Raw genomic sequence first — 22,009 nt, 5'->3', positions numbered from 1 at the left:
TGAGGGTACCGAAAGTTGCAGCTCCAGTCTCGGCCATTCCCCGGCTGCTCTCAGAGGGACTTGGCTCCGAAACACTGGCGGTCAGTTGCGTTATTGGACAGTCATTCGGACTGTTTCTCAATCAAATGATCAATGGTTTCCACCCAGATAACATACTGCATTTAACATTGGATTAATTCGAGTGACGTTTCCGGATACCCGGTTAAGTGGAAAAGTGAAAGAGAAAAAAACACCTTCACGAAGTTGGGGATTTTATGCGGCTTCAGTGAAGACAGTATAGATTGACCTTAAGAAGGATTAACGGTTGACCATGGCAACCGAGGAAAAGTTCAGCAAGTGCAATTTTCTGTTGACCCTAGCTGGATTCGTGCTGTATTTAGCAGACATTGGAACCGACCTTTGGGTTGCAGCGGTGTATTTAATCGAAAGACATGTTACCTGGTGTGTTATGGTTTTGGCGGTGACAGTGTTTTCTGCTCTGATACTTCAGAGCTTCAGCTGGTCTTGGTATCAAGATGACAAGAAAAGTCAGCAGGCCAGTTCAGAAAGGCAACATTCACAAAACCAAGACTACAATAGCAGCTGCTCGTATCTCTGTGTGTTGCATATTTTTCAGATGGGCATGCTGGTAAGGTAGGTACTTTTCGATTACATATTCTGAATATTTTTTTTAAAATCAGACGCAGAAGAAATGGTTTCGCTCCCCGGATTTTCCAGTTCACTTCCACCTGTTCTGTATCTGGTGCATATGACCTAGAATGACTGGATTATGGAAAGGAACGAACTCAGACCCAGCTCATGTAAAAGCACAACACCACGCATGCTGGAAATCTGAAATAAACACAGGAAATGCTGGGAATACTCAGCAGGCCAGGTAGGTCGACCTGAAACGTGAACTCTGTTTCTCTCTCCACAGATGCTGCCTGACGTGCTGCGTCTTTTTACACCATGCATTGTGGTAATATCACCAAGTATTTACAGCAACGAAACAGGCCATTTAGCCCAACGGGTCGATGTCGGTGTTCATACTCCACAGCAGCCTTCTTCATCTAACCCCATCAAGACATCCGTCTATTCCTTTCTCCCTCATGTGCTTAGCTGGCTTCCCCTTATATGCATCTATGTTGTTCGCCTCAACAACTCCTTGTGGGAGCAAGTTCAACATTCTTACCTCCCTGGGGAAATACGTTTCTCCTGAATTACAAATATATCTATTTAAAAATGTTTTTGCTAAATCTGAAAAGACTCTAATGTAGGTTTACTGAGAAACAGTGAAGTGCCTCACTTGAAGCAGTCAAATTGAAGTTACAACTCTCTTACATTTAAAGCCGTATTTACACTGCAATGTGGTATTGTTTCAAAGCGGTTTTGCTTCATACCAAAGCGAAGCAGTTGTGTACATCAGCAGTCAGGACCTGACCTGAGTCCAGAGAGAAGCAGAGTGAGACTCTTTTCTCTAGCAAGTCACTCAGGTTTCACTCTCGAATCAGGCATCGACGTATAATACATTTTAAGCATGTAACACAGCAAAATCATGTTGCACTGATGTGGCGGGTGTATTATGAATGTCGCTGAAATGTGGATGTCAGTGAGTGAATATTCATTAGATGTATGAGCATTGGTTGTTATGGTCGCTGTGCGATTGCTGCTGCTGGGATCTTGTTGAAAAGTAATTTTACAAGGGCTTGTTTGAGGAATAAAACATCACAGCATACAATATCTGACTCCTACTGTACAAATCAAGGACATTCAAGACATGGAAAATGGGAAATTGAATATTCCGCATCTTCCTCTTCCTCTCTCTCTTCTGAGATGGACTGGGAGTCCCTTCTGGCAATTCTTGTCCCCTTCTGATAGTCAAGTTGTGCAGCATGCAGCACACCACCATGAATTGAGCTACCTACTCAGGGTGGTATTGTAGCTCGCCTCCTGAGTGGTCCAGGCATCGAAAGCACTGCTTAAGCACTCCAATGGTTTTCTCGATGATATTGTGTGTGGCTCTGTGGCTCTCATTGTATCGCTTCTCGGCATCTGTGTGGGTGTTATGCAGGGGGTCATCAGCCAGGTGGCGAGGCCATATCCTTTGTCACCAAGCATCCAGCATTGACCTTGTGGCTGACTGGTAAACATATCAGATACAGTGCTCTCATGCAGGATATGAGCATCATGGATGCTGCCTGGAAATTTTGCATTTACTGCCATTATAATTTGTTGGTGGTCGACAACGAGTTGCACATTCAGGGAGTTTGGAATCCCTTTCAGTTCCGAAAAACTTCTGCATCCTGAAAAGGTGCCCGCATGCCGATGTGCGTACAGTCTATTGCTCCCTGCAGCTTGGCGAAGTTTGCAATTCTGGACAATCCTAGAGCCCTTTCAATCTGTGCCTCCCTGGTCATAGGGAAGCTGATAAAGTCCATCCTGCGTGCATAAAGGGCTTCAATGACTGGTCGAATGCAGCAATGTGTGGCATGCTGAGATATAGCGCAAATGTTGCCAGCTGAGGCCTGAAAGGAATCTGAAGTGCAGAAGGTGTCGGGATACAAAGGTGGACTAACTGATATAGTTAATTGACACCTCGCCTGTCAGTTGGGGTAAAAGAAGACTTCTCTTCCCCGGGGTGGATTAATTGATATAAATAATCGACACCTCATCCAACTCCCACTGTATAACGACCACGGAAGTAAACAAACAAAACCTCAGGTTTACCGGTTTTATTACGAACAATGCACGGGAAGGTTCAGCCTAAAACCTCCGAAATACAAGAGGTTTCAAGTACAATTTATACAGGTTTTGGAGAGGAGCACCCTCCTAGGTCTAATTCTATCAGCGAAGTTACATTGATTTGTCGACTCTTATCAAACTGTCTCTGAGTGGTATATGCAATTGCCCATCTTCTATGGTGGTGTTCCATGACTTGCACTTTGCCACAGTATAATAGATGCCTAAACTGGCTTCCTTATCTCTTCCTCAGAGACTTCTGATCAACAACTGCTGATTTTGCTGTTTACGTATTAGAGGTTACGGATTCAGTTTAATGCGTTATACATTTGTGCTATACCTACATAAGCAAGTGTTACATACATAGGCAATTATACAGACCCTCCTACTGCTGATAAGTTCACTACCTTCAGCATAATTCTGACCACCTATTTGCAACTCTTACAATTTATCTCTTACAAAGGCAAGTGCTGCAGTGACCTTGACCTCAACGGACAGTGCGGTCCTGATGGTGCTGGCAGGCTGCAGATCTCCCCTGATGAGCTGGCATATCTTACTGATGAGCAAGCGCAGTCTCCTCAGGCACATGTTATCAGACAAGTTCGCTTCTCCCTGTAAGTGCGTGGTGTGTAAGTTCTCGTCCTCCTCAGCAGTATGCCACCTCTTTGATTGGCCACATAATGCTCTTGAATATACCTTCTACCATCTCTAGTCTGCAGCATGTGCGTAGTCATCAAGACTGGCTGAGAAATTACAGCCCCCATTACAATCACAATCTGTATTATACCTATTGTTCACAAACAATAAGTTTACCTACTAAAACACCTAAAATAAATTCAAATCATCCACAGTATAATAAGATGTTTGTTCAGATGTTCAAATCACCTGAAGACATCCAGAGTACATCAAAACTCCCCAGAAGTCAAAGCAGCCTTTTATATGAACTGACCTCCAATTTACAAAATACCGCTGGGTTTAGTTCAGGTGAGAGCAACTTTTTCTCAGCAGGATTTTCAGCGAGCGATATTTTCGGCGATATGTGGGCGAGGTGCCGATAATAATGCTCAGTGATATAATGGGTGTTAGTTTTGCCCATTCTGATCTTTACGGTTAAAAAAAAGTGGGCAGACGGTATTATTTCTCGGCATTAACTACATGCTGAAAGTAACACTCGGCGATATTATGGCCGTTAGTTTCGCCCATTCTGATCTTTATGCCAAAAAAGAGTGGGCGGGCGGTATTATTTCTCGGTATTAAGTACATGCCGAAATTAACGCTGGGCAATAAGTGAGCGATACATGGACGTTAGTGTCCATTTAGCAACAACATTGAAACTATCTGGGCATTATACCTTGTTAGATCTCTTAATTTCCAATGAAATACGAACTCCGATTGTAGTTTTAATGTCACTTTATTTTAGCAGCACGAACAAGCTCTTGGCTTTAAGCCAGGTCTTTGTCCTTCTGATATCACATGGCCAAAATGGCTGTATTTATACCGGGTTCAATTTACAGAAAATAACTCACCTTCTTTGACCATATTGGCTCAATTAATAGTCTTTTAACCTTTTAATTGGCTCGCTACCCAAGGTCCTAAAATGTCAAGTTGATTGATGACTTAATGCAACATGCTGAACTGCACATAGACATGGGAGTCTGTGTTTTCTCAACCTGTCTAAATGCAGTCTGTTTGAATTCTCTATCAATCCCCCCTTTGATTCTTTCACAAACTGAATCATAAAATATCAGGTATCACTGGTTAAACATTCTACAAAATAATTTCATACATGTTAATAGAGTTTCCTTTGAAAATTTGTTGATGTGTTTCACCACATGTCCGGACTAGTAGCTTCCACACAAATTTACACCAAACCGAGTTCCATCATATCCACAATGGAAGTCTGGTTTTAGTAGGTTAATTAACCTTATTCCAATTTAATCCAAATCAATATCTTAATTCAACCAGTAAACAACCTTCCCTTAAGCATAACATACCCCTGTACCACGTACAGACGGTCTGCTGGGACCTGCAAGGTGTCTCACATGCGGGACAGCAGCTACAGCCGCCTGGTCGCAACAACATTTAATCAACATAAACAAACAATATAAAAGTAAAATAATTACAACAAATAAAATTAAACCTTCCACCAATGAAGTTCCTATTGAACCTAGCCATTTAGTGGCTCAGTTCCACAAAGTGAATGATGGGGGTTGCTTAAGTTTTTCTACCTCCTTTTGGATATGCTCCGCTAAGTGAGTAATTTCTTCGGAGCTATCTGGGATATATGTGCAACACTCAGTTCTGAGTAGGGTGCAAGTACCTCCCTTTTCAGCCAGGATGTAATCAAGGGCCAGTCTATTCTGTAGGGCTACTGTGCGGATTGCTACCATTTCTGCATTGATTTTAACGAGGGCCTCTGAGATATCATTGGCTACCCGGTCCACAACGGATGCCATGTTAATGGATTTCCTTGCCAGTTTGGCGGTCCCATACCTGGGGATCAGAATGGCAAAGAACCTCTCTGTTTAGCTCTCTTAGGACGATGTAAATGTTCCGACAGTGACCTTATATGATACATATAAGGCACAATGTAGGCTAAATAGCAGGATCCCGTCCAATTCTGAAGCAACCAAGGGTAGGCCTTGTGGCCACACACCCAATAGGTGCCATTATAGGCAATGAATGTTAGCTGTTTCTTTGTCAGCAACACTCCGGGGCCTGTCCAGGCTTTTCCATCTGTTTTATTCAGAATCCCCGTTATGTTAAAAATTCCCACATCGGCCCAGTTTGGACGGTTCCGTGGCTTGATTATATTATAATTCCGGGAGCGGTTACTATACCCCATATTTTGGCCTCCTTTGATGTTTCTAATCAGACAGACCGATTCCCCCGGTCTTCCTATTTCCGTTGTATTAGTGATCACAAAAAAATGGGGGCCGTTTGGAAATATTGTAGCACGGTTGGTATCCCCCTTCAAAGGTAGTCAGATTGTTACCTGCTGACTTCCATTTACGTGCCCAGTTTTCCATATCCTGAAACGCATTGCCTGTTTTGTTTTGATTAATTATCCAGTCAGCCATTTCCGAGATATTCAAGGGAACTAGCCTCAAGGGAATCCCTCCCTTTGAGTGAATAGGAATATCTGCACACACCCAACAACGAGAAATGTTACCTTGTTTGGCATAAATGTATGACATATATAAAAGGTATTTACATGTAATTCCCTTGCTACCCTACTATTTCCCTTTGGTGCAGAGGGTCGGCTAGTAAGAAGTAGGCAAATGCCTAGTATACCTACAATCAGTAATACAGTAAATTTATACATTTTCGCAAAAAGTAATTATCCTTATTAGATTTCAGCTTCAGTTATGGGTGCTCGTTTAACGTGTGAAGCGTGGATCCAGGCTTTCTTTCCTTGGACTTTAACAGCTGCATGGGTGGTCAATAACACTTGATAAGGTCCCTCCCACTTGGCACCCAAAGGTTCTTTATGCAACTTTTTCACATACACCCAGATTCCCGGGATGATGTTGTGTCTTCCTTCGGGTGGATTACCCCAAGCTGCCGATACCTGTCGGGAATCAGAACTAATAGCGTTGGTTAAGTTCTGACAGTATGATAACAAAGTGTCACTCATTAAGTGAAATTCAGCTTTCCGTAAATCGATTGTTCCTGGCAGCGACATGGGTCTTCCTGTAATAATTTTAAATGGACTTAGACCTGTAGTTCTGTTCGGGGTTGCCCTAATGCTACATAGCACTATTGGTAGTGCCTGGTGCCATGGTGTTCCTTCTTGGTGATATTTGGCAAGCTGTTGTTTCAGAGTTCAATTCATTCGCTCTACTTGTCCTGATGATTGTGGATGATAAAGACAGTGTAAATCCCACGTAATGTTCAGTAACCTACAGACTTCTTGGCAGACAGCACCTGTGAAGTGTGTTCCCTGATCTGAGTCAATGCTACTCGGGACTCCCCATTGGGGAATGTAATCCTTACACAAGACCTTTGCAGTGTGATTGGCTGTGGCTCTTTTAGTTGGGACAGCTTCTACCCATCTAGAGAATCTGTCGACCATGACAAGAATGTTAGTGTATCCTTGGCATGAAGGAAGAGATATATAATCAACCTGCAGATACTGGAATGGTCCGACAGGGGCAGGGGGCCTCAGTTGGGGCATTACCGTGATGGGTCCAGAATTATTTTTCTGGCAGACCACACAGCGGTCTGTTACCAGCTGGGCATGTTTTTTAAATCCCCGACCCCACCAGCTTTTCTGTTGTGAGGCCAAGTGTCCCCACGAGTGGATCTGTTAGGCTAAAAAAAGGCATAAGGGCTTTTGGCACGACTGGCTTGTCGGCAACTCTTTGTCTCCAGACACCATCTTCACATAGCTTAATTCCTGCCTCAATCCATGTCCATTTTTCCTCTCGGGAGCACTCGCCTTGCATTGTTTGAAGGTCTCGTGTCAGAGTCCTGATTGCTTTCAATCTGCACATCTGTGTTGGTTCTTCTGGAGGAACACCCTGTGAGGTGGCATCTTTAGCTGCCTGGTCGGCTAGGGCATTTCCCGGAGCTTCTGTGGTATTTTCCTTGGTATGGGCCTTACACTTCAGGATGGACACTTCCTGAGGTAATTGTATGGCCTCCAGTAAATCTCGGACTTCTTTTCCATTTCGGATAGGTGTACCAGCAGCAGTGAGGAATCCTCTTTTCTGCCATAACAGACCAAAGTCGTGAACGACTCCAAAAGCATAACGCGAATCTGTGTAGACATTAGCTGTCTGTCCATCTGCTATTCGACATGCTTCTGACAGGGCCCGTAACTCGGTCTGTTGTACTGACAATCCTGAGGGTAAACATCCTTTTGCCACTACCTCATATAAGGTTGTAACTGCCCATCCTGCTTTTCTGGTACCATTGTCAACAAAGGAGGAACCATCTGTAAACAGGATGCGGTCTGGGTTGTGCAGAGGCTCCTCTGCTGCTAAGGCTGCTTCTTCTGTTTCTTTTAAAATCTCCATGCAGTCATGCTCTTCACATTCTCCCCCCTCTTGCTCCCTCGATTCTGACATCGGGAGCATAGTTGCGGGATTAAGCGGGCTGGCCCGGACGATATGGAGATTAGGAGCTTCCAAGACTGCCGTCCAGCGGGTCCATCTAGCTGCCGTCACCTGAGACATTCTTTTCAAAGACAGCAAAGCGTGTACGCTGTGGGGACACTTGACAATCAGCTTTTGGTCGAGGACTAGACCCGCAGTGATCATTACCGCTCGACATGTAGCTTCCATAACCCTGAGGTAACTTCCCCATCCGAGGGCTACCGCATCCAGTTTTGCCGAATAATAGCCAATAGGTCTTTGCCGATCCCCATGATGTGTCAGTACAGCTGTCATATATCCTTCTTTCTCATGGACAAAAAGGGTAAATGGCTTACCACTGTCGGGGATTCCCAGAGCCGGTGCCGAACACAAAGCCTTTTTCAAACTCAGGAAGGCCTCTTGCTGTTCCTTAGTGAGGGTGATGGCTTCTTTAGAGGCATGTTTCCCCTTTAAAATATCATTCAATGGCTGAGCAAACTGTGTGAAGGAGTCAATCAAATTTCTGTTAAAGTTACACAATCCCAATAAAGACCTTAGTTCCTGAATAGTGGTGGGTTTTTTAGCAGCCCGAATGGCTGCAGTTCTATCCTGGGTAAGTTCTCTCTTTCCTTGTGAAATCTTTTTGTCCCAGGTATACAACCTCTTCTTGGGATATTTGTGCTTTGTCGATGCTGGCTTTATGTCCTTTCAGCCGAAGGTGGTCCAGCAAAGCTCGTAAATCTTGTTCATGCTGTTCTTCCGTGTTTGAAGCTAGCAGGATATCGTCTACATATTGGATGACTGTGGATGACAGGGGAGGTAATTCTCGCAAATAGCTTTGTAAAGCCATGTGGAATACCGTAGGGCTGTTGTGGAAACCCTGCGGTAACCGGGTCCAAGTATACTGTTGTCCTTGGACCGTGAAAGCAAACCACTGTCGAACCTCCGGTGCCAGAGGCACCGACCAAAATCCGTTGGCCATATCTATAACCTAGAAATATTTATGTTCCGGTTTGAGGGCATTAAAAATGGTGGAGGCGTCTTAATAAGCACCCCTTGTTTCTCCAATTGCTGAATAACCGGTAAGATTCCCGCAATGGCAGTTGGACTGATGGGATACGGTTTAGTACATGGAGGCTTGGTCCCGGTAAATGACGCAGGCTCCATCTGGAGTCGGCCACAATCGTTCTTATCTTTAGCCCATATCGGGTGTTTCTTCCATTCTTCTTTCTTCAAAGTTCTAATTGACCCTGTCACCCGACCATCCTCGAAATGCAACGATGAATCTATTTGGATTAGAACGTCCATTCCCAAAAGGGGTTGATCTACTGGGCCTATCCAGACCGGCGTGGTTAGTTCATGTGGACCCAGCCCTATAAGTACCGGTGTTGTCCTTTTTATTTCCATTTTATGGCCCCCAACTCCATAGGTTGTACGTGCCCTACCATCCAACGACAAAAAGTCTCCATATTGTAGGGGTAATCATGTTAATTCTGCCCCTGTGTCTAAAAGACAGTCCACATCCTTATCGCCCACCCTCACAGTTATATATAGCCCATCTCCCCTTTGTTGTATTAGTGCGAGGAGGTGGACCAGGGTGGGCTCTAATCATTTTTTGCTATCCCAAGTAACTCCTTCTGTTGTTGTATTGTCAGTCGCTTAAATGCTTCTATTAGGTCGTTATCTTGTGACAAGCCTGGTTTGTTGGCTGAATTGAATCCCTGGCTGCGTCCTCTTCCCCGGCCACGACCATGCTGTTTTGCCTTGCACGTCTTGGCCCAATGACCTTCTTTAATGACATTTTCCGGGTAATTTTCCTAATGACTGTTTATCGGAATCCTGGGATTTCTATCCCATAGCCTGTACAGCTCGGACTTTAGCTCCCATATCCCGATCTAATTGGTTACATCGATCCACCAACTCTGCAAAGGTAGTTCCTTTACCTTCCCAGTCCGGTAACACTACCTTAAGCATTTTGGACAGTTCTGGCTTTAGACCTGCCACGAAAGCTGCTTTCAGGGTTCCAAACACTTGTTCATCCATTTCCTCATCCGTATTATTCATACCCGAATGTTCCAGCCACGTGCATCTAAACCGCTCGTCATACGTGGGTGATCAGCCATGGTCTTGTTCAGTGGCGGTGCGGGCTCGAGGGGCCGAATGGCCTACTCCTGCACCTATTTTCTATGTTTCTATACTCCAGGACCTCCTCTGTTCCTTTCTGTTGGCAGGCTGCAATTTTTCCCCAGTCTGTCTTAGCTGGACTGAAGGCTTGCAGCCAGTGTTTAATCGCCTCCCATCCTGCATCTAATTCTTGCTCATTCTGCCCCAAAGCTTTTTCTACCTTGTCGTGCAATTTTCTTCCCTGTGTTTTTGGCACCATTATGGTAAAAATTTGCACTCCGTCCCAGGGATGAAGTTGATATATATTTCTTAAGCGGTCCAATTGGTCCCACGTTTTTACTCCCCCTTTCTTTGGATTGGGCAACTCCTTGGACCATTTATCAATGTTCTCTGGGTCTGCCGGATCATGAACTAAGTATTTTGCATAAAGCCTTTTCTTCGTTTTTTTGGTTCCGCCTTCATCCGCAGTCTCTTCTGATTTGACTACAACTCGTCTTTTTTTAAACGGGGCAAAGCGCACCCCTAATTCTTCATCCTCCGACCCTGTATCGTCGGAGGATTCAGAATCCGTATCTATTCCTCGGTCGTGTCTTTGGGTTTGCGCTTTTAATTTATCCAAACATGGGTACCCTGGGAATTGCCGATACATTTTCCTTTTCCTATTACTGTCTCTTGACCTAATGATTTTTTCCATTCTTTAATTTCACCTTTAAGATCTTTAACTTCCGCTTCCAGCTTTTCAAGTTCAAGCTTTTTCTGTCGCAGCTGTGCACAAACAGCTTGCAATTGATCCTTTGTACTGGTCAGTTCTCGATCATGTTGGGAACGCATTATAATTTCATTCCGCTTTCGAATCTGTCCCATAACTGCTAGGGACCATCTGATTCGCTCTTTATTTCTCATACAGGTCGTTTTTCCCCAGACCCTTTTAATCTCATCCAAGGACCATTGTCCTTTGGAGGTTCCATACTTTTGTTCAATCTTAATACAGGTTTTAGATAAGTTGAATTGTTGCTCTATGTATTCTTTCAACTGTTCGAGAATTTCATCTATCAACCTCAGGTGGTGCCTGCCCACCTTTAACAGTTGTAGGCAATTCTTTGCTCTTATCTCCTGCTGCCATAATACTGATTTCTTTACTGGGGTCTCGAGTCGTAGGCTTTCTATCCGATCAGTAGGTCGGTGATTAATTAACTATCACACTGCGAAAGTTAGACCTCTATGGGACCTCGAGCCGACTACCAACCGGAGGGTTCGCAAACCGGAGGCTTTCAGAATCGCATAGAAGGAGCGGCAAATTTAGACTTTTGACTGAGGACTTTTATAAAGAGGAGCCCTTACCTCAGTATGTAGGTCCAGTGTCCAAAATTCAGTTTCTTTCCTCAGCGATCCTGTTCGTGATGCCAAAATTGTTAGATCTCTTAATTTCCAATGAAATACGAACTCCGATTGTAGTTTTAATGTCACTTTATTTTAGCAGCAGTAACAAGCTCTTGGCTTTAAGCCAGGTCTTTGTCCTTCTGATATCACATGGCCAAAATGGCTGTATTTATACCGGGTTCAATTTACAGAAAAGAACTCGCCTTCTTTGACCTTGGTGGCTCAATTAATAGTCTTTTAACCTTTAAATTGGCTCGCTACCCAAGGTCCTAAAATGTCAAGTTGATTGATGACTTAATGCAACATGCTGAACTGCACGTAGACATGGGAGTCTGTGTTTTCTCAACCTGTCTAAATGCAGTCTGTTTGAATTCTCCATCATACCTCATCTCAGTGTTAAAATCAACGTTAAGTGGGCGGTATCGATGCAAAAAAAGCAGAAAGTCTAGCCCATCAGGTTCCACATGTACGCTGACAACACCCAGCTCTACCTCTCCACCATCTCTCTTGACCTCTTCACTGTCACTGATTTGTCATGATGCTTGTCTGACATCCAGTACTGGATGAGCAGAAATTTCTTCCAATTAAATATTGGGAAGGCCGAAGCCATTGCCTTCGGTCCCTGTCGCAAACTCTGTTCCCTAGCTGCCAACTCCATCCCTCTCCCTAGCCACTGTCTGAGGCTGAACCAGACTGTTCCCAACCTTGGCATCCGATTTGACCCTGAGATAAGCTTTCATCATCATCATCATCATCATCATACGCAGTCCCTCGAAATCGAGGAACCTAAGAACATAAGAACATAAGAATTAGGAACAGGAGTAGACCATCTAACCCCTCGAGCCTGCTCCACCATTCAACAAGATTATGGCTGATCTGGCTGTGGACTCAGCTCCACTTACCCGCCTGCTCCCCGTAACCCTTAATTCCCTTATTGGTTAAAAATCTATCTATCTGTGATTTGAATACATTCAATGAGCTAGCCTCAACTGCTTCCTTGGGCAGAGAATTCCACAGATTCACAACCTTCTGGGAGAAGAAATTCCTTCTCAACTCTGTTTTCAATTGGCTCCCCCGTATTTTGAGACTGTGCCCCCTAGTTCAAGTCTCCCCGACCAGTGGAAACAACCTCCCTGCCTCTATCTTGTCTACCCCTTTCATTTTTTAAATTTTTCTATAAGATCACCCCTCATCCTTCTGAACTCCAACGAATAAAGACTTGCTTCCACTCTAAAAGTGAGTTCTTAGGTAACTGAACAATCCAATATGGGAATTACAGTCTCTGTCACAGGTGGGACAGACAGTCGTTGAAGGAAAGGGTGGGTGGGGAGTCTGGTTTGTCGCACGCTCCTTTCGCTGCCTGCGCTTGTTTTCTGCATGCTCTTGGCGATGAGACTCGAGGTGCTCAGTGCCCTCCCGGATGCACTTCCTCCACTTAGGGCAGTCTATGGCCAGGGACTCCTAAGTATCGGTGGGAATGTTGCATTTTATCAAGGAGGCTTTGAGGGTGTCCTTGAAACATTTCGTCTGCGCCCCTGGGGCTCGCTTGCCATGTAGGAGTTCCGAGTAGAGCACTTGCTTTGGGAGTCTTGTGTCAGGCATGCGAACAGTGTGTCCTGCCCAACGGAGCTGGTCAAGTGTGGTCAGTGCTTCGATGCTGGGGATGTTGGCCTGATCGAGGATGCTAACGTTGGTGCGTCAACCACATATCCACTCCATCACTGAAACCACATACTTCAACCTCCATATTATCACCTATCTTCGACCCTGCCTCAGCTCATCTGCTGCTGAAACACTCGTCCATGCCTTTGTTACCTCTAGACTTGACTATTCCAATGCTCTCCTGGACAGCCTCACATTTTCCACCCTCCATAAACTTGAGCTCATCCAAAACACTGCTGCTGTATTCTAACTCGCACCAAGTTCCATTCACCCATCATCCCTGTGCTTGTTATCTACATTAGCTCTCGGTCTGGCAACACCTTGATTTCAAAATTCTCATCCTTGTTCTCAAATCCCTCCATGGCTTTGCTCCTCCCTATCTCTGCAACTTCCTCCAGCCCCACAACCTTCCAAGATCTCTGCACTTCCCCAACTCTGGCCTTTTGCGCATTACCAACTTTAATCATGTCACCATTGGCTGCCATGCAATGTTCCTGTTAAGCTGCTCAACTGCGTGGCTGTGCAGAGGTAGAATCATAGAAATTCATAGCATGGAAGGAGGCCATTTCAGTCCATCGTGTCTCGATGTCCCGCGCAGGCCGCTCACTGTTTTTTTACATTGGAGAAATGCACATGTCGTGAAAAGTTAAAGGTGTTGTATATGCAGACTATGCATGTACTCTCTGTGTAGTCACTGTGTGGTTGCATAAGATGGAGACTTGTTTACCTGATGTACTATCAATAAGGTTTACACTATGTATATACATGCTGGCACCACTAGAGGGTGCAACTGGTGGAGACCGGGGGTCTCCTGCCCTGGTGGCAGGGCCCAGTATAAAAGGCTGCACACCATGCTTGTGCCTCACTCTGGAGTTTGGAATAAAGGACCAAGGTGACAACAGTTTGAGTACAACACATTGTCTCGTGGAGTCATTCATAAGTACATTACAGACATAACAACTGGCGACGAGGATGGGATTTTCTCACGATATTATGGCAGCTTTGGCACACTAAAAGACTTCGCAGAGGGTGATGATTGGGATGCTTTCACGGAAAGGCTAGAGCAATATTTCGTGGCAAACGACCTGGCAGGGGAGACAGACACATTGGCGGAGAAGTGCAAGGCTATACTGCTGACCAGTTGTGGGCCCGAGGTCTACCGCCTCGTCAGGAATTTGCTGGCATCCACGAAGATCAAGGATAAGACATACGATGAGCTGACTGAACTAATTCATGACCAGCTAAAACCAAAAGAGAGCATCCTCATGGCCAGGTACAGATTCTACACTCACTGCAGACCTGAAGGCCAGGAGATTACAAAATATGCTGCCGACCTCAGGAGACTTGTGGCACCGTGTGATTTTGGCACGCACCTCAACGAAGCATTGCGAGACATCTTCATTATGGGAATCGGCCACGAGAGCCTCCTTCACAAGTTATTATCTGCCGACACCACAGTCAACCTGCAGAAGGCCATCAGCATCAGTCAGACATTCATGACCTCGACCTGTAGCACCAAGCAAATCATTCATCCTGTGCACTCCAACCCAGCAAGTACTGTACACAGAATGATGCCTTTCACAGGCAAGACTGTAGAACGTGGCTCTGCCCTTGGCAAAGAGCACAGACCTCAGGGTTCCAGAACTCAGAGTCCGCCCAGAACGACCTTCCCGGTTCCAGTGGCAGGACTCCTGGGGAGGAAGATCAAATTCACAGACACTCTTCTAGCTTTTGTGGCAGAATCGCGGGAGAGAAGGATCAAGGCAGTCGACCTCGAGGACAAAGGCAAGATGGCGTCCCTGCTGCAGCGAAGGGCAGAGCGATTGAAAAAAAAGATGGCTGCGGCCATATCACGAGGTGTAATGCTGAGGGACCAACACGTGGTGTCAAACAAAGGATTTGACTGGACTTAGAGACATTGTATACATGGCAATCAGTGTAACGAACCGATTAAGATTGTGAACAAAATGTTGTTGCGAATTGTCGGTACTATTCCTAATGTAAAGAACAAAATGTTGTTGCGAGATGTTGGGAATAGAGTGTCCCCAAAAGTAGCAAGCAAGCGACCTCAGGAGGGTGAAGGCACTGATACCCTGCCCCAGGTCTATCCCACGCTGCAGGCACCCGATGGCACTATTTGCCACGGACCCGGAAATGAAAATGGCGCCAATCCGCGCAGTCGATCGCCGTTGCCCACCACCCGGGTGGAGACAGCACAGCCCCCCAACCCAGTCGCTACCTCGGCCGTGTCCGGGAGCGAAAGGTCACAACCAACGAGCTCTCCAAACGGGACCTGGAACAGCCAGGTTCCCAACACCGTTAGAGAGCAGGCAGAAGACTCTGCAGCCCTCAAAGGAGGACAGGGAGGCCACACACATCTGTGGCTCTGCCCACCACTAGGCAATGGCAAAGGCCCAGAGTCCTGGCAAGGTGTGCGAACCAAGCCCACCCCGCTAGCAGGGGGACGCAGCGCCGCCATCAGACGACTAGGAACCCGTCCGGTTGCTCTGGAACTAGCATCCTCACATACCTGTACTGCTACCTCAGTACTGACCATGACTGAACCATGAATGCAATCTACCCAATCCTGGCGCACGACCGTAAAACGTAATGAATATAAGTCACTGAACCAAGGTGTCACGATACAAACTGTAAAAAAAAATGTTTTTCTTCCTTTCCTTGTACTTGCACTGTGTCTGATCCTGGATGTTAATGTAATGGGCCAGCTGCATGATCTTGCTGTGGGGTTGGGGAGGGGGGGTGGAAATGGATGCATGTAGCCATGGGGACACACATGGATCACACCCAGAACCCACTGGAACCTCCATTGCATCATCGAATCATCCAATCTGGTAACCGCCACACAAAGTTGTGGCAAAAGGACTTGGGGGTTAACAGGGAGAGAGCCAAGCCAAAGCACAGCCAAGGTGCAAGGGCTATTGGCACTTCAGTCTGGGGAGAGCTAAGCCAGAGCACATAGTGCAAAGATAATTGGCACAAAGGACTTGGGGGAGAGTGATGTTGTATATACAGGCTATTTATGTACTCTCTGTGTAGTCACTGTGTGGCTGCATAAGATGGAGACTTGTTTACCTGATGTACAGTACTATCAATAAGGTTTATACTGTGCATATACATGCTGGCACCACTAGAGGGTGCAACTGGTGGAGACCGGGGTTTCCTGTCCTGGTGGCAGGGCCCAGTATAAAAGGCTGCACACCATGCTTGTGCCTCACTCTGGAGTTTGGAATAAAGGACCAAGGTCACTACAGTTTGAGTACAACACATTGCCTCGTGGAGTCATTCATAAGTACATTACAGACGTAACAAAAAGGACTGCACATGAAAAAAAATAGAAGAAACATTTCTGCTGTGCCTTGATCTGCCTAGGCCCTAAGCTCTGGAATTCCTTCCAATAACCTCTCCACCTCTTTCTTCTCCTTTTAAGCTACTCCTTTTGATTAAGCTTTTAGTCACCTGTCCTAATATCTCCTTATGTGGATCGGTGTCAAATTTTGTTTGTTCATGCTCTGTTGAGTGCCTTGGGATGTTTTACTACATTAAAGATGCTATATAAATGCAAGTTGTTTGTTTCCTTCAGTGTGATGGAAGTAGGAACTTATGTTGGAGTCTTTTCCATTAGAGGAAAGTCTGAAAGTCACAGTCATTGGTGAGAAAATCTACTGACTATTTTCTGATAGCATCTCAAAAGATTACTTTTTAAAAGTTTTTGAGAGACAGAAAAGAACATAAGAACATAAGAATTAGGAACAGGAGTATGCCATACGGCTCCTCGAGCCTGCTCCGCCATTCAATAAGATCATGGCTGATCTGATCATGGACTCAGCTCCACCTCCCTGCACGCTTCCCATAACCCCTTATCCCATTATCGTTTAAGAAACTGTCTATTTCTGTCTTAAATTTATTCAATGTCCAAGCTCCCACAGCTCTCTGAAGCAGCGAATTCCACAGATTTACAACCCTCTAAGAAGAAATTTCTCCTCATCTCTGTTTTAAATGCATGGCCCCTTATTCTAAGATTATGCCCTCTAGTTCTAGTCTCCCCCATCAGTGGAAACATCCTCTCTGCATCCACCTTGTCAAGCCCCCTCATAATCTTATACGTTTCGATAAGATCACCTCTCATTCTTCTGAATTCCAATGAGTAGAGGCCCAGCCTACTCAACCTTTCCTTATAAGTCAACCCCCTCATCTCCGGAATCAGCCTAGTGAACCTTCTCTGAACTGCCTCCAAATCCTTTCGTAAATATGGAAACCAAAACTGCATGCAGTATTCCAGATGTGGCCTCACCAATACCTTTATATAGCTGTAGCAAGACTTACCTGCTTTTATACTCCATCCCCTTTGCAATAAAGGCTAAGATGCCATTGGCCTTCCTGAACACTTGCTGTAGCTGCATACTATCCTTTTGTGTTTCATGCACAAGTACCCCCAGGTCCCGCTGTACTGTGGCACTTTGCAATCTTTCTCCATTTAAATAATAACTTGTTCTTTGATTTTTTTTCTGCCAAAGTGCATGACCTCACACTTTCCGATATTATACTCCATCTGCCAAATTTTTGCCCATTCATTTAGCCTGTCTATGTCCTTTTGTAGATTTTTTGTATCCTCCTCACGCATTGCTTTTCCTCCCATGTTTGTATCGTCAGCAAACTTGGCTACGTTACACTCAGTTCCTTCTTCCAAGTCATTAATATAGGTTGTAAATAGTTGAGGTCCCAGCACTGATCCCTGAGGCACCCCACTAGCTACTGTTTGCCAACCAGAGGATGAACCATTTATCCCAACTCTCTGTTCTCTGTTAGTTAGCCAATCCTCTATCCATGCTAATATATTACCCCCAACCCTGTGAACTTTTATCTTGTGTAGTAACCTTTTGTGTGACAACTGAGTATTCGGTGCATGTACAAAATTGATTTTAGGAAATATTGATCCCCTGTTGTTCTCTCCAACTGAAACTATTTAGGGTTTTAAGATTTTTAGAATGTCGAAACCTGTTACTCTCACTAACACCGGATCAACTAACTGCCTTTCACTATTTTACATAACAATGCTTCCATAAGTTGAACTAGTATGACAACCTGATTAAATACAATAGCACAAATAGCACCGAGGACAGTCTTCTGGTAAAATAAAATAGTAATCCACCCTTGAGTCTAAGGTAAACATGCTGACAAAATCAATGTCAGAATTGGATTTGTAAACTGGCAGAATATATCAGCAATGCAGTATGCCCAAAATGAGTGATCAACTTGTGTAATTTGTACTGATAAAATACTTCTATGTGCTCTCTGAAGATATTACATTTGGCGATGAGAATGGGATGTAATCGGATAATACAAAGCTGAAATTTATGTTGGTGAAGGATTCAGCCAGCCGACAGAGAGACTTTGAGAGCTTCTCTGTTTTTTGAAACGGCTACAAATTCGAGGTAACTTACTTGATTAAACTGCCAGAGTCAAAATGACTGCCCCTATGGGAGTTATAGGGCATTTGGAGGCATTTCAATGCGACCATGAAAGTTTCAGAGCATATGTGGATCAGCTAGAAATGTTTTTCACTGCAAATAATATCATCAAAATCCCTGGTAATGAAGACAATAACCGGGCGGTGTTAGAACGAAAAAGAGCTATATTTTTTAACTGAGGCCGTTACCGAATTGTATGAAATGCTGCTAAATTTGCTTGTGCCTGACAAGCCAAAGGATACAACGCTGAAACAGATTCTAACTAAGTTAGAACAACATTACAGCCCCGTTCTGTTAGAAATTGCTGAAAGTTATTGTTTCGGAATACGAAATCAGAAGGCCGAAGAAAATATCTATCTATTCACTGTAATTTCGGAGACTTTCAAAACTGAACATTGCGAAACCGCTTTGTTTGTGGGATGAAAAATGTTGCGATCAGAAGAAAGTTATTGACGATGCCTAACTTGACTTTTGATTGTCAGACAGCTAGGTTGATGAGCATGGCTGACCAATATTCCCAAGAATTTCATACTAATTTCAGTCATCAGACAACCAAAGTGAATTGCCTGCAGGTTCAAAGTAAAAGATCAAGTTAGCATGTGATGCCTCTCCATATGGAGTTGGGGCAGTAACCTCACATGTATTAAGTAGTGGGGAGGAGAGATCAATTGCTTTTGCTTAAGCACTCTCAGTGCCAGTGAGCGTAATTATGTGCAAATCGAAAGGGAAGCTTTGGCATTAATTTTTGGGGTTAAGAAATTCCACAAATACTTGTATGGTCATAAGTTTACTCTTGTTATGGACCATAAGCCCCTGACAACAATCCTTCATCCAAAGTCCCCAGTTCCAACATCAGCTGCAGCCTGAATGCAGAGATGGGCTTTGATTTTCTCAGCATATACATATGATATTGAATACAGATCATCAGCTGATCACAGTAATGCTGATGCTATGTCTAGATTGCTTTCCCCATCACAAGTTACACCTGATAGGGAAGAGGTGTTCTATTTTTCATACATTGATGAACTGCCAGTCGCAGCTGAAGAGATTGGTAGAGCAACCAAACGTGACTCAGTTATGTCAAAGGTGTATGATTATATTGCAAACGGATGGCCAAACCAGGTAACAGACAAAGATATTCATTCATTCTTCATTCGTAGGAATTAATTATCAGTCGATAAAGATTGTATCATGTGGGGTGCAAGAATGGTTATACCAAATAAATTCAGTCCAAATTATTAGGAGCCCTCCATGACCAGCACCTGGAAATGTGCTTGACCAAGAGTTTTGCACGCAGTTATTTATGGTGGCCAGGTCTTGATAAAGATATAGAGTACATCGTAAGTCAGTATACGACATGCCAATCGGTAAGCAAGCAACCATCATCAGTACCATTATAGCCATGGAAATGGCCTCCCAGGATGTGGCAAAAGCTACATATTGATTTTGCTGAGCTAGAAGGACAACAATTGTTCATTGTGATTGATAGCCATTCGAAGTGGGTCGAGGTGTTTCCAATGTGGAAAATAACAACAAGTAAAACATTAGACATTTTGCGAAGATTATTTTCTTCATTTGGCCTCCCAGAAGAAATTATTTCGGATAATCGACCACAATTTCGTTCAGAAGAATTTGGTTCATGAGCAAAAATGGTGTGAAACATACCAAAGTTCCACCGTACCACCCTGCTTCGAATGGTGCAGCAGAGTGCACTGTACAAATTGTAAAATGTGCCCTCATCAAACAAATGTTGGATCCAAATCCAAAGAAACGACACAAATTGGCTAATTTTCTAATAGTGTATCATAATACTCCTCACACAACTACTGGTAGAATACCAGCAGAGTTGTTTCTCAAATGACAGCCACGAACCAGATTCTCGTTGTTAAAACCAAACTTGGCACAGTCCATAGAAGAGACACAATTAAAACAAAAAGAGAATCATGATAGAGGTAGAGTAAAAGAGAGAAGTGTGAAATTAAACCAGAAGGTAAGAGTGAAGAACCATCACCATAAATGGGTAAAGTGGTTACTCGGAAGAGTGGTGAAGATATGTGGTCCTCGCACATATTTGTTCAAGATGTTTGATAATGGACAGGTTAGGTTTGTTAACATTGATCATATTTTACCCACAGACATGGAAGTAGTTGAGAGTGGGAGTGATTCAATTGTTTCTGACTCATCAGATGAGTTTTGATACACCAGTAGCAAATCCTACACCCAATTTACTGGAAACAAATCCAAGAGAAAGTCAGAATTTAAATCTGAGTCCGAGTCAGGAAAACAAACAATCTGAAGTTGGAGACAATTCAAATGGAAATCAATGGCATCCCTTGGAGAAAAACTTCCTTCCGAATCAGCCTCGAATGAGTTTAAATTCTCCACCATGGTTGGAAGGTTCTGTTTGAGAGTGAAGGTATCCTCTTCGAAACAGAAAACAAGTGGTTAAGCTTGATTTGTAAATATGGCAAAATAAGTCCATATCCTTTGTTATGTATAACCATGCAAGTTATGTATGATGATTGTTATAATAACTTCTTCATTAAGGAGGGAGAAGTGTAATTTTTGTAGCTCCACACTGTGGATGCCTGTGTTACTGCAGCTAGTGCTGTTTAGTGAAGAGCAGGTCACCTGATCAGGTCAGAAGTTTCCAGAACTTGCAGCCATCTTGCAGGTTATGTGTTGTGTGCTTTCTGAAGATACTGCATTGCTGATTGTAATATGCCCAAAATGAGTGATCAACTTGAGTCATTGTATTTGTAGTGATAATGCTTCTTTCTTCGCAATGTAAGTTCTAGTGCATTATCTGTCCCCGCCTCCTCCTTTTGTGAACAATATTAAAAGTCAAATTGAGAGAGAGTTAACATGGATTTGTGAAGGGCAAATCAATTCTGACTAATCTAGTTAAATTTTTTGAGGAGATCATTAACATGGTGGATATTATCTATACGGACTTCCAGAAGGCATTTCATAATCTTTTGCATAAAAGATTATTTGCAAAAATGAAACGCATGGAATTGGAGACAATCTTACGACATGGGCTGGAGATTGGTTGGGAGGTAGGAGATAGAGAGTAGGGCTAAAAAGTACGTATTCTGATTGGTGGGATGGGACAAGTAGTGTTCCCCAGAGATCTGTATGGGGGCTTCAGCTTTTAACCATATATTTTAATGCCTTGGATGAAGAAATAGAGAGTTGTATATCAAAGTTTGAGGATGAAACTAAGTTGGGAGGCACAGTAAGTTTTGCAGATGGGAGCAGGAAGTTACAAAGGGACATAGATAAATGAATAGACAAAACTGGCAAATGGATTTTAATGTGGAGAAGTGTGAGGTAATCAATTTTGGATGCAAGAACAACAATTTTTCCTTAATGAGAAAGTAGAAATTATGGAGGAACAAAAAAAGTTGGTTGTCCATGTATATAGGTCACTACAAACTAGTGGACAGGTACAAAATGTAATTGAAAAGTCTAATGGAATGTTAGCCTTATCTCAAGGGGACTGGAATACAAAGGGGAGGAAGTTATGGATTAGTTGTATCAATCCTTGGTCAACTC

General features: G+C 43.9%; 1 protein-coding gene across 1 annotated transcript in view; it reads left to right on the top strand.

Annotated features, from left to right (window-relative positions):
• Positions 1 to 310: 310 nt before the first annotated feature.
• xkr9 (XK, Kell blood group complex subunit-related family, member 9) overlaps positions 311 to 22,009 on the top strand; it is a 31,028-nt gene continuing 9,329 nt past the window's right edge. The window contains exon 1 of the mRNA XM_070875321.1: positions 311 to 633. Coding sequence (XP_070731422.1) covers positions 311 to 633 — 323 coding nt within the window. The remainder of the gene's footprint in view (positions 634 to 22,009) is intronic.

The sequence above is a fragment of the Pristiophorus japonicus genome, chromosome 1 (assembly GCF_044704955.1).
Source record: "Pristiophorus japonicus isolate sPriJap1 chromosome 1, sPriJap1.hap1, whole genome shotgun sequence".
Taxonomy (NCBI): domain Eukaryota; kingdom Metazoa; phylum Chordata; class Chondrichthyes; family Pristiophoridae; genus Pristiophorus; species Pristiophorus japonicus.
Note: the sequence above shows the minus strand (reverse complement) of the source record. Positions and strands in the feature narration are given on the sequence as shown.